The 15,337-nt window shown below is 48.8% G+C and overlaps 2 protein-coding genes across 7 annotated transcripts in view; one reads left to right on the forward strand and one right to left on the reverse strand.

The window, feature by feature from the left end:
- Positions 1-714: 714 nt before the first annotated feature.
- Positions 715-4,426, reverse strand: DPH3 (diphthamide biosynthesis 3). 2 transcript variants are annotated; one of them, XM_062215016.1, is made up of 3 exons: positions 4,225-4,426; positions 3,686-3,760; positions 715-947 (listed from the first exon to the last, which is right to left on the reverse strand). In XM_062215016.1, exons 1-3 carry the CDS (start codon positions 4,330-4,332, stop codon positions 882-884), a joined length of 249 nt encoding a protein of 82 aa, XP_062071000.1. In that variant the 5' UTR covers positions 4,333-4,426; the 3' UTR covers positions 715-881. The 2 variants fall into 2 exon arrangements, with proteins under 2 accessions (XP_062071000.1, XP_062071007.1); XM_062215023.1 differs by lacking the exon at positions 3,686-3,760.
- A 217-nt stretch (positions 4,427-4,643) lies between these two features.
- The window catches only part of OXNAD1 (oxidoreductase NAD binding domain containing 1), a 61,861-nt gene continuing 51,167 nt past the window's right edge, over positions 4,644-15,337 (forward strand). For 3 of the 5 annotated variants that reach the window (XM_062215115.1, XM_062215098.1, XM_062215079.1), the window contains exons 1-3: positions 4,644-4,980; positions 13,970-14,112; positions 14,384-14,447. In XM_062215115.1, coding sequence (XP_062071099.1) covers positions 13,994-14,112; positions 14,384-14,447 — 183 coding nt within the window. In that variant the 5' untranslated portion in view covers positions 4,644-4,980; positions 13,970-13,993. Of the gene's footprint in view, positions 4,981-6,468; positions 6,549-13,969; positions 14,113-14,383; positions 14,448-15,337 lie in introns of all 5 variants that reach the window. The other 2 variants (XM_062215089.1, XM_062215107.1) reach the window with 2 other exon arrangements.

Raw genomic sequence — 15,337 nt, forward strand, 5'->3', positions numbered from 1 at the left:
CAGGCTCTGTCATGGGCTTTTCCTCCCAGTAGCAGTGAGCTGATACGGTGATACACTGAAATGACTGCAGCCAGCCACGAAGACATCAACCCCACCCACACCCAAAACACAATTACATCAGCCTTATCTAAAAATCAAACAAAAACCCAGATCTAGGAATATCTGCTCTGATCTGGCAAAAATCATTTCAGCTTTTCATTACTAGGTTGGCATGTTCTGCTTCCCTCATTCTGTTACCAATGTCCCTTCCTTAGGGGCTTTTGTTTTTGTTGTCTTTTCAAGGAACACACAGACACTCCAAATCGTCTGACGATTTCACTTTGGAATTCTCTTTCAGCTCTAGAGAGATTATGAACAAACTCTGTGCATGAAGTGCAACAGAACTGGCACGCTGACCAGAGTGTGAACGCGGTAACAATGGCAACAGAGGAGATGGGCTGGACGTGTGATCCAGCATGCTGACAAGAAAAATGAATTTTCTTAAATTTAGATTGATGTCAAATTTCAAAGGAAGGGCTAATTTTAATTCTCTTAGTAGCCACATCAAAAATACAATCCCCCTTTTTCAGGGAATGCTAATGAATGAGGTAGCTGACTGTTATCAGATACTGAACTAAGGCTTCACATATAAAAATGATAAAACTGAGGGAAAGAAAGCACTGATTTGAAACTATCTTCCTTGAAATCCAGATGGACAATTAAGAATACTTCCAATTCAGAGTTCTCCCACGACATCCAGCTATGTCATGGTGCGGACTGGCTCTTTATTTGACGACGAAGTCAGCACTAGGAAAGAATCCCTGTCCAGGCGCGCTTGTGCGTCTGATATTTCCATTCTGGCTCTGGCCCAGCTCTCAGGGTTTGGTTTCCTGAAGGCTTCATTAGCATTTAACCAATTCTTTGTTGGCTGATGGGGCTGGGACTGTTTCTCCACACATAAACTGATCCTAAGACAGAAGAAGAAATGACATTAACCAGTGAGTTTCCATGTCACAAAGGCAATAATATGAAACTTTCATTTTTTACAGAATCAACCCAGTTCTGTTAACTTAATTTTTCAATTTGTTATTTCATCCTTGTTTAAAGAGCCAATGTCAGTACCAGAATTAGACTGTTAAAAGTATTATCAGTATTCGGTCCTGAATTCATTATTTAATGAATAACTTATAAACAAGCTTAACTTATAAACAAACATGTCTGTCTTCACTACAGAGCACTTCTTGGAAATCACATAATCACAGGTTCCATCTTTTAAGTTTGTTAATTACTTCAATATTTGGTCATTCAAATATCTGCCCTCCTCAAAGGTATTACTTCCTACATCTCAAAGGATAGGTCTTTATGTGTTTCCCAACACAGATCTGCAATGTTAGTATTTTGTAAATTAAGTTCAATTTCTGATCATTTGTTCCGGCTTCTATCAGCTACCATAAGAAATCTCTGCCTCCCAGTTACCCTTCTTCATCCTCGGAAATCTGATTCCCAAAGGTCCAGCCTCTGTTCTGTCCCCATCCCTCTCTCCTCCCAACATCTAGAACCCTTCCACAGTGCTCTCTGGAATTTATACTCTATATCAGCACAATGTTCCATATTCTCAACCTGTTTCTTAAAATATCCTTTTGTCTCCAAGAAACATCTGACAATTTCTGGAAACACTCTGAGCAGACACAATCCTCTACAACAGGCAGAGATAAGGATGCCGGTAAACATTCTACAATGCACAAGACTGCCCCACACCACAGGGACCACAAGGGACCACAAGGGACTCCCAGGGCTACCATGTCAAAGGTGTGGACACTGAGACAAAGCCCTGCTCTAAGCTACATGCGCCTCTAGTGGGCCTCCGTGCTGTCAGAGCCTCGAAACACAGGCCTTCAGAGTGGGGCCACCTGCTTCTTCCCTCTCCGCACCCACTCACATCGAGTCTGTTGCCCTGGGTCTCAACCCTCCTGGACCACCACTGCCCCCACTCCTCTGACAGTCTCATTACCTGGCTGCAATTCCACAATGATCACAATCACTCTCCTCTCACCCTTCCTACTCATTTAGTTAACTCCATCTCCTCCATCTGCCTAGGAAGAAACGCTTACACTTGCTGCCTGCTCTTCTTCCATTCCCTCCAACCAGTTTCCTCCAATTAGGCTTTATCCCCATTATTTAGGAAACCACTATCATGGGTACCACAAGTGAACTCTGTTGCTGTGGCCAGTAGTTAGTGCTCAGCGACATGCAACAAGGATCATCACTTCCCCCAACTCTTCTCATCAGCCTGCTGGGATAGAACACTGCCGCCCTCCCCGCTCTCAAACTCCGTACACTCGACTCCTACCCCTCAGCTGATGGTGAGGTCATCCTCCCAACTTTTAAGGTCTCCCGTGCTGAAATCATCCTTGACTCTGTATCGTTCCAAGTGCACCCGAATTCCTTCACTTCTCACCATCTCCATGGCTGACCTGGCCCAAGCCATCCCTCTCCTGCTCTGGTTCGTATACAGCCTCTTAACTTGTTTTCTGGCTTCTCTCCTTGTTCCCTCAATGGTATATTTTGAATGCAACAGCCAGAATCATTCTTTAAAAAATTCAATAAGTCATGGCACTCCTCTTAAAAAAATAAAATAAAATAAAATAAAATAAAATAAAATCGAGCAGTGGTTCCCAGTAGGACTAGCAGCAAAGGCCCGAGTCCTCGGCGTGGCCCACAGACATCTCCATGATCTGCCCCAGTGGACTACCCTCACCCTTCTCTGCATGTTCACACCGGCCCCCTTTCTGCTCCTGTGAGAGCCAGGCGAGCTCTTGCCTCGGTGCCCCTTCCCTCAACTCTCCCCGCCCCCTTCACCTTCAACCTTTCCACTCACTGAGGCCTTTCTCAGTAGGGCCTGCCGAGCTCACCGTGTAGAACTGCAGCTTCTTCCAGACCTGCACTCCTGATATCCCCTACCCCCTAACCTTTTTGTTCTAGAGCACATTTCAATACAAGACTAAATCCGCAAATTTCTAAGTACAGCTTGCTACTCGTGAGGCTCTGAGCCTTGTCCCCACTTTTCCTATGCTAAGTGTTAAGCTTCTTATTTAAGTCTCCACTGAAAGTAGTGACCAAAAGTTTGCACAGGGGTGAGGGAACAATAATATTTTTTTGTTTTTTTCTATTGTCAACATCCTTGGGTGAAAGACGACAGCACAGGGACCAGCGTTGTGACTCAGCAGGTAAAGCATGGGTCAAGTCCCAGCTGCTCTACTTCGGATCCAGCTCCATGCTAATGTGCTTGGGAAAGCAGTCCAAGGTGGCCCCAAATCCGACAGCACCACCCCCAACACACAGAATGTGGGAGCCCTGGATGGAGTTCCAGGATCCTGGTTTTGGCCAGTTGCAGCTACCCGCGGAGTCAACCAGCAAACAGAAACTCTCGCTCTTTGTCTCTCCCTTTCTAACTCTGATTTTCAAATAAATAAATTTTTAAAAAACCTTTGTAATGGTTTTTCTTCTATTTAAGATGTCATTTTCATTAGTTTATTGCCCTCTCCAAAGCTACAAAGAGTAACATAACTTGAACTTTAAAAATCCTAATGACTGTTTTTAAAAGCTGTTTAAAAATACTGCACCCTCCCTAGCACTTACAGATCGCAGACAAGCTGCTCCAGGTCCCTGCCAGCGCCCCGCCCCCCTTTCAAACGACGCCCCTTACTTTGTCATAAATCACTTTTATAATGAGAGAGCAGCTAGGGCACGTTGCCACGTCTTCCCCATTCTCCAGATCTTCCTACAACGAAACCAAACACGGTGCGGTCAGCATGGCCTCCCCTCACCACCTCCCGCCCCTCCGTGTAGGTCTCCTGGTGGCCTGCCACCCCCGCAGGATGCGTGGGAGCCGAAAGGGCCTTCCTCGAGAAGCTTCACTTGGGACAAACACCCAGAAGGCTGGGAGGGGTTCAGGCGCCTCGGGATCCCCGGGAAAGAGACGCGCGACGCGCCCCCCACAAGTACAGGATTTCCAGAAGGGATCCTGGGCCGATCCACAGCGCCGGGAGACTTGGGCTCTCGGCCACCCCCTCCGCGGCGTAACCAGACCCACTGAGAGCTCAGCTATTGACTGGCGGCGAGAGGAAGGGAATTCAAACAGGGAAGACGGCGTTGGAGCGACTCAAGCCTCCGCCACACCGGAGGAAGCCGGCGGGGCGCCACGCGCATGCTCACTGAGCCGCTGAGCACGGGCCCGAGAGTTACCTTGGTGATGGAGAAGTTATCCCCGCACGGGCAGGGATAGAAATACGTCTCCGAGTCCTCATCATATTGGAAGTCCTCGATCTCCACCTCGTCGTGATACACCGCCATGGTCACTGGGCCGGCAAACAACTACTTCATGACCTGTCCGAGGCCACTTCCGTCTGACTTCTGGGGCCCCTATAAAGTTTCCTGTCCACACCACGAATCGGCGCAGGAATACTTCCGGCGCACAGGCAGTGACGCAAGAGAGGCCAACAGGGTGACCGCGTCGCGGTCGCCATGGAGATGGCGGGACTAGGGGCGGAGACCCTCCAAAGAGGGCGTTACCTGCTCGGCGTCGTTCCTCCCATTGGACTTCTGCGACCAATAGCACGTGGAGCCCCCGCGGGCGGCTATTACGTCACGTCCGCGACCTCGGAGCTTCCCAGGGCACCGCGCGGCTGTTGGCTGGGACTGCGGGTCTGGTGCTCACTGCGGCTGGTCTTTGCTCCTCGTGGCTGACTCGAGCCTTAAACAGCCCGCAGACGGGGCAGCAGGAGCGGGTGGTACCCACCTGCCCCTCGGAGAAGGGCATGAGAGCGCGCAGATTTGATGGGTCTCTGGCCACGGCGGGAGCTCCCAGGATCTGAACTCAGAATCTGACCTGAGCCGCCACGAAGTCGCTGCCCAGTGACGGACAGTTTCCGTGGAGTTTCTGTTCACCAGGTGACCTTGAGCGCGGGGCGACGCCCAGCTTGGTTACAGCTCCTGCTGCAGGTATCCCCGACTTTCCCCCACCCCAGCCGTCTTAGGGTACCCGGTACTGCGATGCTGAAGGGACCCACACCTGCATTACTAACGACGCTGATACGTGGTGACAGTAGTAACATCAGCTTTTGTTCTTGGGAGCTTGTTAGGTGGCAGGCATTGCGCTCATTCTCCCGTTGACTGTAGGGGTTTACGTGTTGGTTTGTTTTATGAGTCTAAAAGCTGTGATACGGAGAGTGAATCTCTCGGTGGATATTTACTTTTTAAAAAAATTTATTTATTTTATTTGAAAGAGTTACACAGAGAGGGGAGGCGAGAGAGAGAGAGGTCTTCCATCTGCTGGTTCACTCCCCAGATGGCCGCAACCGCCGGAGCTGCGCTGATTCGAAACCAGGAGCCAGGAGCTTCTTCCAGGTCTCCCACGTGGGTGCGGGGGCTCAAGGACATGGGCCATCTTCCACTGCTTTCCCAGGCCACAGCAGAGAGCTGGATTGGAAGTGGAGCAGCCAGGTCTCGAACTGGTGCCTATAATGGATGCCGATGCTTTACGCGAGGGCATTAACCTGCTGTGCCACGCTGCCAGCCCCAGATATTTACTTTCTTTGGACCTGATTTCATCTTCTAAGAGAGTTGAACTGGAGATGATTACCATATAGTTTTCAGAGCTTACATTCTGCTTTTGCATGGAAATTGTTTTATTTGGTTCAGCAATCACATGTAGTATTCACATATTTACACATACACACACAATTACATTTACATAGCACATATGCATAGCCCACCTCTGTGCTTACATACCCACACTCAGATGTTTGCATGAATTATCAGTGTTGTGTACAGTGAATTGAAGCTCCACTTGGTACCCTTTTAAAGGTCAAAAACCTAAAGGCAGAGAAGTCTTTGGGAGAAAATCCAGAAGTTACAAGAAAGAGTTTATAGAAGATTCTTTCAAACATTTCACACTCTGTTTTGCATAATTGGAGATCTTTCCAGCAGTTAGAAAACATGTACTAAACTTGTTCAGGGTTAAATGTGATGAATCCGATCTGTCCGGGCAAAGGAAAAATCCCATCAGTCTCAGAGTGCTCTCTGCTCTCTGCATCTCTGTAGAAACAGGTACTGCCAAGGTAGCCTGAAAGTGAGGGAGGGGCAGATTCTGCAGGCTCTGTAGTTCCAATGATCGTTTTGAAGTTAGGTACTATCTTTAGTTCTTATGTGAACCATTTTTGAACATACAGAAGTGGATACAGTCCTATTTGGCTCCTGAAAGTATAAATTGTATTAGGGGGCAGGTGTTTGGCATAGCAGTTAGGAAGCTACTTGGGCTGTTGGCATCTCGTATCAGAGAATCTGACTTAAGTCCTGATTCTACTGATTCAAGCTTCTGGCTAATGCACTTCTGGGAGGCGGTGGTTGATGGCCCAGGTCCTTGGGTCCCTGTCACCCACATGAGAGGCCTAGATTGAGTTCCTAACTCCTGGCTTTGTCCTTGCCCAGCCTTGGCTATTGTGGACATTTGGAGGGTGAACCAGTGGATGGACGATCTCTGTTTCTCACTCTGACTATCTACCTTACAAGTAAGTTTAAAAATAAGTAAGTAAAAATTAGTGGTGGATATTGGGTGCAGCAGGTTAAGCTGCTGCTTGGAACATCCATGTCCCATATTACAGTGCTGCTTTGACTCCTGGCACCCCCACTTTCATCCAGTTCCCTCTAATACTCCTGGGAGCAGCAGGTGCTTCCTATAGTGCTTGCCACCCATTTAGAAGACCTGGATGGAGTTCTGGGCTCCTGGTTTCAGGCTGGCCCAGCCCTGGCTGTTGTGGGCATTTGGGGAAGTGGACCAGTAGATGGAAGATCTCTCTCTCTGTCACTTTGCCTTACAAGTTTGTTAAACTAAATAAAACTTTTATTTATTCATTTTTTAAAGAGTTACTTGTTTATTTGAAAGAGTTACAGAGAGACAAGGAAAGACTGAACGAGAGGGGGAGCTTCCATCTGCTGGTTCACTCCCCAGATGGCAGCAACGACCAGAGCTGGGCCGGGCCGAAACCAGGAGCTTCATCCAGGTCTAACATGTGGCCGTAGGTGTGCAAGCACTTGGACCATCTTCGCTGCTTTCCCAGGCGCTTTAGCAGAGAGCTGGATCACAGGTGGAGCAGGCGGGACTAGAACTGGTGCTCATATGGGATGCCACAGTTAACAAGCGGCAGCTCAACTCACTATGTCACAACACCAGCCCCTAAATAAAACATTTTAAAAGGAAGGCAATTTAGATCTGTCAAAAACAATTTGCTAAAAGACTCTTACAGAATTTTTTTTTTAAGATTTTATTATTAAGGTAGAGTTACAGACAGAAAGAGGGAGAGACAGAGAGAAAGGTCTTTCATCCACTGACTGGTTCACTCCCCAAATGGATGTAACTGCTGGAGCTGGGCTGATCCAAAACCAGGAGCCAGTAGCGTCGTCTGGGCCTCCCACACGGGTGCTGGGGCCCAAGCACTTAGGCCATCTCCTATTGCGTTCCCAGGCCGTAAGCAGAGAGCTGGATTGGAAGAGGAGCAGCTGGGACAGGATCTGGCGCCTAAATAGCATACCAGCGCTACAGCGTCGGCCCCTCTTACAGAATCGTAAAATCTAATGTTGGTGATCCTAAAAGTTATAGGAATTGTCAGGTGGCTTTTCCTTAGAATTTTCCAACTTTTCTTTAAGTCTGTACTCATATATATGATTTCAAATATTTTTGCATTAATAAGTTAGATAAGCTTGATTTTTAATTAATTCCATTTTCCACAAACTTTGTGAAGGGCCCTCATATCAGCTAAAATGGAGAAGCAAAAATGAGTGAGTTACTTATTAAGGAAGGTTGACACTATAAGCTGGGCCCTGTGCCACATCCTGTATGTAAAAACAGCCCAATGAGGTAGCGAAATCAGTCCCAACTGTAACAGGGGGGCCAAGGAACTTGTCAGGCAAAACTGGAACGTTTCAGAAAGCTGTGATGAGACCTGCGATCTCTGATCCTAGAACCTTGGCTCTTAGTGAACTACAGTGCCATTTATGATGAAATGGGGCTTGGGGCAGAGCTAGATCTAACACACATAGGTTTTGCACTATAGCCGTTCTGATCCCTTGAAACCTGGATTTGTGGGCTCCCCTTGGCCTTCTGCACTGCGGCCCTCCTGCCCTCCGTCAGCCCTCCTCCTCGCCTGGCTACAGGCAGTTCCTCCGGTGGTTCTGCCTAGGTTGATGTTGTGCTGAAGAGAAGGGAGATGTTTCTTTTTTCATCCTACCCAGCACTTTTAAGTACAGTATTACAAGACTACCCAACTTCACATTAATCCTAAAAGGCAATACACACCGGTAATGACACATTTTTAGCCACACAAATACATTTACTGGTTGCTTCAGAGTCCTTTGATATCACAGGTGTATTTTTATTTTTTATCATAATTGTTTACACTGTTGTGACAGTGGCCGAAGTTGCTAACCTAAGATCAGATTTGGAACCAGGTCATAACTGTGTAATAGAAACTGTGTTTTGTGAGCGGTGTTGCATATCAGCCAGGGGAGCTGGCCTTCGGCACGGGCAAAACATTACTGTTCCAGCTGTTTGGCAAGGAAGGGGGTGGGGATTGATGTATTTGGCTTTATTTATTTATTTTTTAATAACCCCTGTCTTTTTATTTGAGAGGCAGAGTTACAGACAATGAGAGGGAGAGACAGAGAGAAAGGTCTTCCATCTACTAGTTCATTCCCCAAATGGCCGCAACAGCCAGAGCTGGGCTGATCCAAAGCCGGGAGCCAGGAGCTTCTACTGGGTCTCCTACGCAGGTGCAAGGGCCCAAGCACTTGGGTCATCTTCTACTGCTTCCCTAGGCCATAGCAGAGAGCTGGATTGGAAGAGGAGCAGCCAGGATATGAACCAGTGCCCATATGGGATGCTGGTGCCACAGGCAGAGGCTTAGCCCACTATGCCACAGCTCCAGGCCCTTGGCTTTATTTTTAGTAACACTTTCACTTGCCAGGTACTTCTGTAGACAATATTTCATTTATTTCTTCCAGCAGTGCATTGAGGCAGTGTGGGTAATTGTTAAAATGGTAAGATCCAAACACGTGTGGTCACACCTGAGGCCAGATCCACTGCTACAAGTCAGACACTCTGTACCACTGAGGTCCCCTTACAAATCCTGGGAGCCCCTTTGCTAATTCAGTGACACTCAGAACTCGGAACTGACAGGTGCCACGGTTGTTCTCTGACTGGACTTTGTGTCAGTGCGTTCATGCCCTTTGAGGCTACTTGGTGTTTCTCTCACTGCTCTACCACACCCCACGCAGTAAGTCACCAAATTATAGGGCTCTGATTCCGAAATATATTCCGTGTTCTACTTCTGCAATTTCTGCAGCTGTATCATACTACGACTATTATCTTAGCCTGGAGCCTCCTAACTAGACTTCCTTCTCCCACCATGCTTCCCTCTCATGATCTGTTCGTCACACAGCAACTTGAGCAGTCCTTTCGAAATGGTGTGGTTGTTGAAATGTCAGTTGGGATGACTGCATCCTGGGCCTGAATGCCCGGCTTCCAGTGCCAGCTCTGCTCTCCATTCCAGCTTCCTGCTAATTCACACCGTGGGAGGCAGCAGGTGATGGCTCAAGTACTCCGGCCCCTGCCACCCATGTGGGAGACCCAAGATTGAATTCCTGGCTCCTGGATGTGGCCTGACCCAACCCTGGCTGTTGTGGGTATTTGGGGAGTGAATCATCATCTGGCTCTCTCTCTCTCTCTCTCTCCTCACTGTGCCTGAATCTCTGCCTTTCAAACATTTTTTAAAAAGTTTAATAAGTAAATCCCATCACATTCCTCTCCTGATTTACTCAAACCCTTTGGTTGCTTCCCTTTACCCTTAGGGTCAGGTTCATGGCCGGCAGTGGCCCTGCCCACGTCCACCTGCTCAGCTCGCCACGTCCACCTGCTCAGCTCGTCTCACTCCACTCACACTGGCCTCGCTTCCTGTAACGTGCCAGGCTTGTTCCTTTTTCTTTTTTTTTTTTTTCTTTTTTGACAGGCAGAGTGGACAGTGAGAGAGAGACAGAGAGAAAGGTCTTCCTTTGCCGTTGGTTCACCCTCCAATGGCCTCTGCGGTTGGCGCGCTGCGGCCGGCGCACCGCGCTGATCCGATGGCAGGAGCCAGGTGCTTAACCTGGTCTCCCATGGAGTGCAGGGCCCAAGCACTTGGGCCATCCTCCACTGCACTCCCTGGCCACAGCAGAGAGCTGGCCTGAAAGGGGGGCAACCGGGACAGAATCCGGTGCCCCGACCGGGACTAGAACCTGGTGTGCCGGCGCCGCAAGGCGGAGGATTAGCCTAGTGAGCCGCAGCGCCGGCCAGGCTTGTTTCTTACTTGGGCCTTTGTTCCCACTAATTCCGCTGCTCTTGACATCTGCTTGGCTGCCTCTTCATGGTTCAGGTCTCAGCTCAGGTGGCCCCACCTCAGAGAGGCCTCTCTTGGTATTCCCCCACCCCAGCTACTTCCTTTATCACACTCCCCATAACCTGTAATTATCTCGTTTATTTGTGTACCATCGTCTGTCTCCGACAGTGTAATAAAAACTTAATGGAGGCAAGGGCCTTGCCCCTGCGTCTTTATCCTGTGCCCCAGGCCTAACATGGTGCCCGGCACCCCTAGGAGTATGGAATGAACTGAATGTACTCGTGGAACTGAAAGTAGCGTAATTGATCTTAAATACTAGAGTTAGCCTGTTGCTTGGAGTAATGTGTTTTACTACTTATTTAATGGATATCGCTTTGATTTAGGATTTCTAATATTTTCTTTTTTTTTTTTTTCAATGAGAGAGAGATTTTCCATCTGCTTGGGGGAGCCAGGAGCTCCATCCAGGTCTCACATGTGGGAAGCAGGGGCCTAAGCACCTGAGCCATCCTCCACTGCCTTCCCAGGTACATCAGCTGGGAGCTGGATTGGAAGTGGAGCAGCCAGGGTTCGAACTGGCATTCAGTAGGCAGCCTAGCTCATTGAGCCACAATGCTGGACTGTATGGTAATTTTCCATGTTTCAGAAATAGAATTAAGACTTTCTTTTTTGCTAAGATAATGTCTATGAGGTTATAAACATTGGTGGGCTATTTCCATATGGTTTTAGAAATTAATATATGTTGAACTGCTATGATTGATTAAATATTTAGAATGTATATATGAAACCATTGGGAATATTTCAAAAAATGCATAGTTTTTTTTTCTTTTTTGAAAATTTATTCATTTATTTGAAAGCCAGAGTTGGCCGGCACCGTGGCTCACTAGGCTAATCCTCTGCCTGCGGCGCCGGCACCCTGGGTTCTAGTCCTGGTTGGGGTGCCAGGTACTAGTCCCAGTTGCTCCGCTTCCAGTCCAGCTCTCTGCTGTGGCCCAGGAGGGCAGTGGAGGATGGCCCAAGTGCTTGGGGCCCTGCACTCGCATGGGAGACTGGGAGGAAGCACCCAGCTCCTGGTTTCAGATTGGTGCAGCGCCGGCTGTGGCGGCCATTAGGGGAGTGAACCAATGGAAGGAAGACCTTTCTCTGTCTCTCTCTCTCACTGTCTAACTCTGCCTGTCCAAAAAAAAAAAAAAAAAAAAAGTCAGAGTTAAACAGAGAAGGAGAGGCAGAGAGAGAGAGAAAGAGAGGTAGAGGTTTTCCATCCACTGGTTCACTTCCCAAATGGCCCCAACAGCCAGAGCTGCATTGATCCGAAGCCAGGAGCTTCTTCCGGGTCTCCCACATAGATGCAGGGGCCCAAGGACTTGAGCCATCTTCTACTGCTTTCCCAGGCCATAAGAGAGAGCTGGATTGGAAGTGGAACAGCATATGGGATGCTGGCACTGAAGGCGGCGGCTTTACCCACTACGCTACGGCGCTGGCCTCCGGTATTTTAAGTACCCAATATTTAAAAGATTGTCAAAAAGCTTTGCAAGGCGCTTTGAACAGTTTTTACGAAAATACTCTGTTTACCAGTAGGTGGCACTCTTGGTCATGATTACTGTTATGAAACAGATTTTTAGAATTCTGAAGAGAACAGCTTTTAAAAATTAAAATTTCTTTGTTTCCCATTTAACTTGAGGGGTAAATCATTCAAACACCATAATCACCGAACAGCATATTCTACAGTGAGGACAATTTATTTTAGCGATAATTGTCCAAAATATTGAGTTGTACAATATTTCCTTTTTATTTTTAGTTGTTTTCCATGACCATGGACAACTCAGTTTAACCTTTTTCCTTTTTAAAGATTTATTTATCCATCTGAAAGGCAGAGCTACAGAGCAAGAAAACAGAGAGGGGGATTGACAGGGGTGGGGGTGGGGGAGGGGGTTCAGTGCCATGGAGTGGGCCAGCAGGTGGGCCATCTCTCCTGTCCTTGGCAACAGGAGATAGCACACCTGTTGTAAGGCCTGAGGAAGCCAGCATTCATCTGGGTTCCCTTCCTGTCCGTCCGCGGCCCTCAACCACTGCCCCGCTGCCTCCGCACAAGAGATTCCTCTACGGCAGCTCTCGTGTCTGCGGGGGTGACTTGGCGCGGTCGCTGTGCTCCTGCAGAACCCGATGGAGAAGGTGATGGCTGTGTCTCTTCCCTAGCAGTGTCACTAACTGCTTCTCCCCGGCAGCTGGCCTAACCACGCCTGAGTCACCGGTGTGGGGGAGGGCGGTGGAGGCTCTCAAGCTGTACTCCCCCAAGGAGGAGATAATTCAGAGATTCTGCTAGGGGAGCTGGGGATTGTGCCTTTGCCGTGAACCTGAAGATGTCTCAAGCTGTGGGCAGCATGCCCAGATTCCCAGACCTTAGGACACAGTAACAGTTGTCTCTGTTGGTCCACTGGGTTTCGTTGCAAGGATTTCTCCTTGTGCGTTGTTGGTTTTTGTTATTTTTTTTTTTCTTTAAGATTTATTTATTTTATCTGAAAGGTAGAGTTACAGAGAGAGAGGTCTTCCATCCACTGGTTCACTCTCAGGTTGGCTGCAACAGCTGGAGCTATGCTGATCCGAAGCCAGGAGCCAGGAGCTTCTTCCGGGTCTTCCACGTGGGTGCAGGGGCCCAAGGATTTGGGCCATCTTCTACTGCTTTCCCAGGCCATAGCAGAGAGCTGGATTGGAAGTGGAGCAACATAAGAGATGCCAGCACTGCAGACAGCAGCTTTACCTGCTACGCCACAGCACTAGCCCCTTGTTATTATTTTAAAAGTGCACATTTGTGAATTGGAGATAATAAAATTTAGAACTATAAAAAAATTATCTTAAAGCTATCTTAGAACAGGCCGGCGCCTCAGCTCACTAGGCTAATTCTTTGCCTGTGGCGCCGGCACCCCTGGTTCTAGTCCCATTTGGGGCGCCGGGTACTAGTCCCAGTTGCTCCTCTTCCAGTCCAGCTCTCTGCTGTGGCCTGGGAAGGCAGTGGAGGATGGCCCAAGTGCTTGGGTCCTGAACCCCATGGAAGACCAGGAGGAAGCACCTGGCTCCTGGCTTCAGATCGGCGCAGCGCGCCAGCTGTAGCGGCCATTTGGGGGGTGAACCAATAGAAGGGAGACCTTTCTCTCTGTCTCTCTCACTGTCTAACTCTGCCTGTGGGGGGGAAAAAAAAAGTTATCTTAGAACTAAAAAAAAAATTCTCTTAAAATAATCTTAGGGGCTGGCGCTGTGGCACAGCAGGTAAAGTCACCGCCTGCAGTACCAGCATCCCATGTGGGCGCTGGTTTGAGACCCGGCTGCTCCACTTCCGATCCAGCTCTCTGTACCGGCTGGGAAGGCAGTAGAAGATGGCCCAAGTCTTTGGGCTCCTGCAACCCAGAAGAAGCTCCTGGCTCCTGGCTTTGGATCAGTGCAGTACTGGCTGTTACAGCTAACTGGGGAGTGAACTAGCAGATGAGAGACCTGTCTCTGCCTCTTCTCTCTCTGTGTAACTCTGACTTTCAAATAAATACATACATCTTTTTAAAAATCTTAAATTTCAGATTTATGTTTGCCGAGGAAGCACCATGGTGTGTGCTGCCGTGCTGATGCCTGGACGGTGGCGAGGCTGTGTCGGCGCCATCAGCACTCTGGCTGCACCGTTGCGACTGCCAGCCAGCGCCTCGCGCCACCTCACTCTGACCAGGTGAGTCGCCCAGGCCTCTGTGTCGTTGGAGGTTGATTTTCCAGGCGGCCTGACGTGCTGATGGCTGTGGGAAGCCATTCAAAGTCCCGAAAGAGATACAGTGTATATCTCTTAAGTGTACATGCTGTTAGCAGGTCCTAAACCGTAGGTAGATGTGTGCCCATGTCCCCTGAGCTTTCTGTAGGCTGTGTCGTGTTGGGTTTTGGTGATATTAATTTCATGGTTTTTATGAGGGTGGTGCTTTATAACCTAATTTTATTTTCTGTTAAAGCTTAATGAAATCTAAAAGGAAAATGGATCACTTGGAGAGAACTGCAAGTGTCGTGCGCCGGGAGGTCTGTATCTTCGGGGTACGACGGGGGTGTCTGGCTGGACAGTCCGCACACAGCTGTGACTGGCGTGTGGGTCAGGCGCGAGGTGAGCGTGGTCCCTAGAAGGACAGTCGGGGGAGTGTGTCACTGTTCTGTCCGCACGTCCTCTGGGCAGGACCGCAGGGTAGCCGGTGTGAGAAGATGGCGGGAGGCCCTCAGACTCTGCCCTTCCAACCTGGAGTGCATGACGGCGCAGGGCGGCGAGCGAGGAGCCGGCCCGCAGGTCCGAGGTCGAGGTTTGGGTTTCAGGGTCGGAGCTGCGTCTGTGTTTCGTGACTGGCTTCCCTGTCCTTCTTTCTTTTCTCCCACCTGGACACCATGGCTCCAAGTGCTTGTCCTCATCCCTCCTTGCGAAGAGCTGCGTAGTTCCTCAGGGAAAGAGCTCTAACGCGTGAGAGCCAGGTGGCCGAGCTCGTGTTCGCCTTCCCATGCACGCATGTTTCCAGCACGTCGAGACTCAAGGAAACGATGCACCCCGACAGCGTCCAGGCTCTGCCCTCCACCTCGGCCAGGGACCTCGCCTTCATCCTAGACCACAGATGGGGTGTTTGGTTTCGCCTCTGACTGTTTCTCATGTTAGCTTAGTGTTGTAAGTCCATTTAAAAGTTTCAAAAGCTACGTGTTTCTTACAAAAGAAGATTATACACTTCTTCAAACATGACCAGAAATTGTATTTTCTCAGTGGTTTGAATTTTATATTTGCTTGAAGGATACAGCCCATGTAAAGTTATTGTGTAGGCCCTAGTTTTACAGCTAATTCTACTCTGAGAAAATTACTTTGGGACTGTGGGTGGTCTGTTTGTTGATTCAGCTTTAGGTTGATGCTTTTTTGAGAAGTCTATAAAATTAGTTCA

Source organism: Lepus europaeus, chromosome 2 (assembly GCF_033115175.1).
Source record: "Lepus europaeus isolate LE1 chromosome 2, mLepTim1.pri, whole genome shotgun sequence".
Taxonomy (NCBI): Eukaryota; Metazoa; Chordata; class Mammalia; order Lagomorpha; family Leporidae; genus Lepus; species Lepus europaeus.

Coding starts and splice junctions, on each gene's coding strand:
- DPH3 (XM_062215016.1), bottom strand. CDS start 4,332: ATGGCGGTGTATCACGACGAGGTGGAGATCGAGGACTTCCAATATGAT. Junction 3,761..4,224: donor ATAACTTCTCCATCACCAAG/GTAACTCTCGGG, acceptor GTTTCGTTGTAG/GAAGATCTGGAGAATGGGGA. Junction 948..3,685: donor TAAAAGTGATTTATGACAAA/GTAAGGGGCGTC, acceptor CTTCTGTCTTAG/GATCAGTTTATGTGTGGAGA.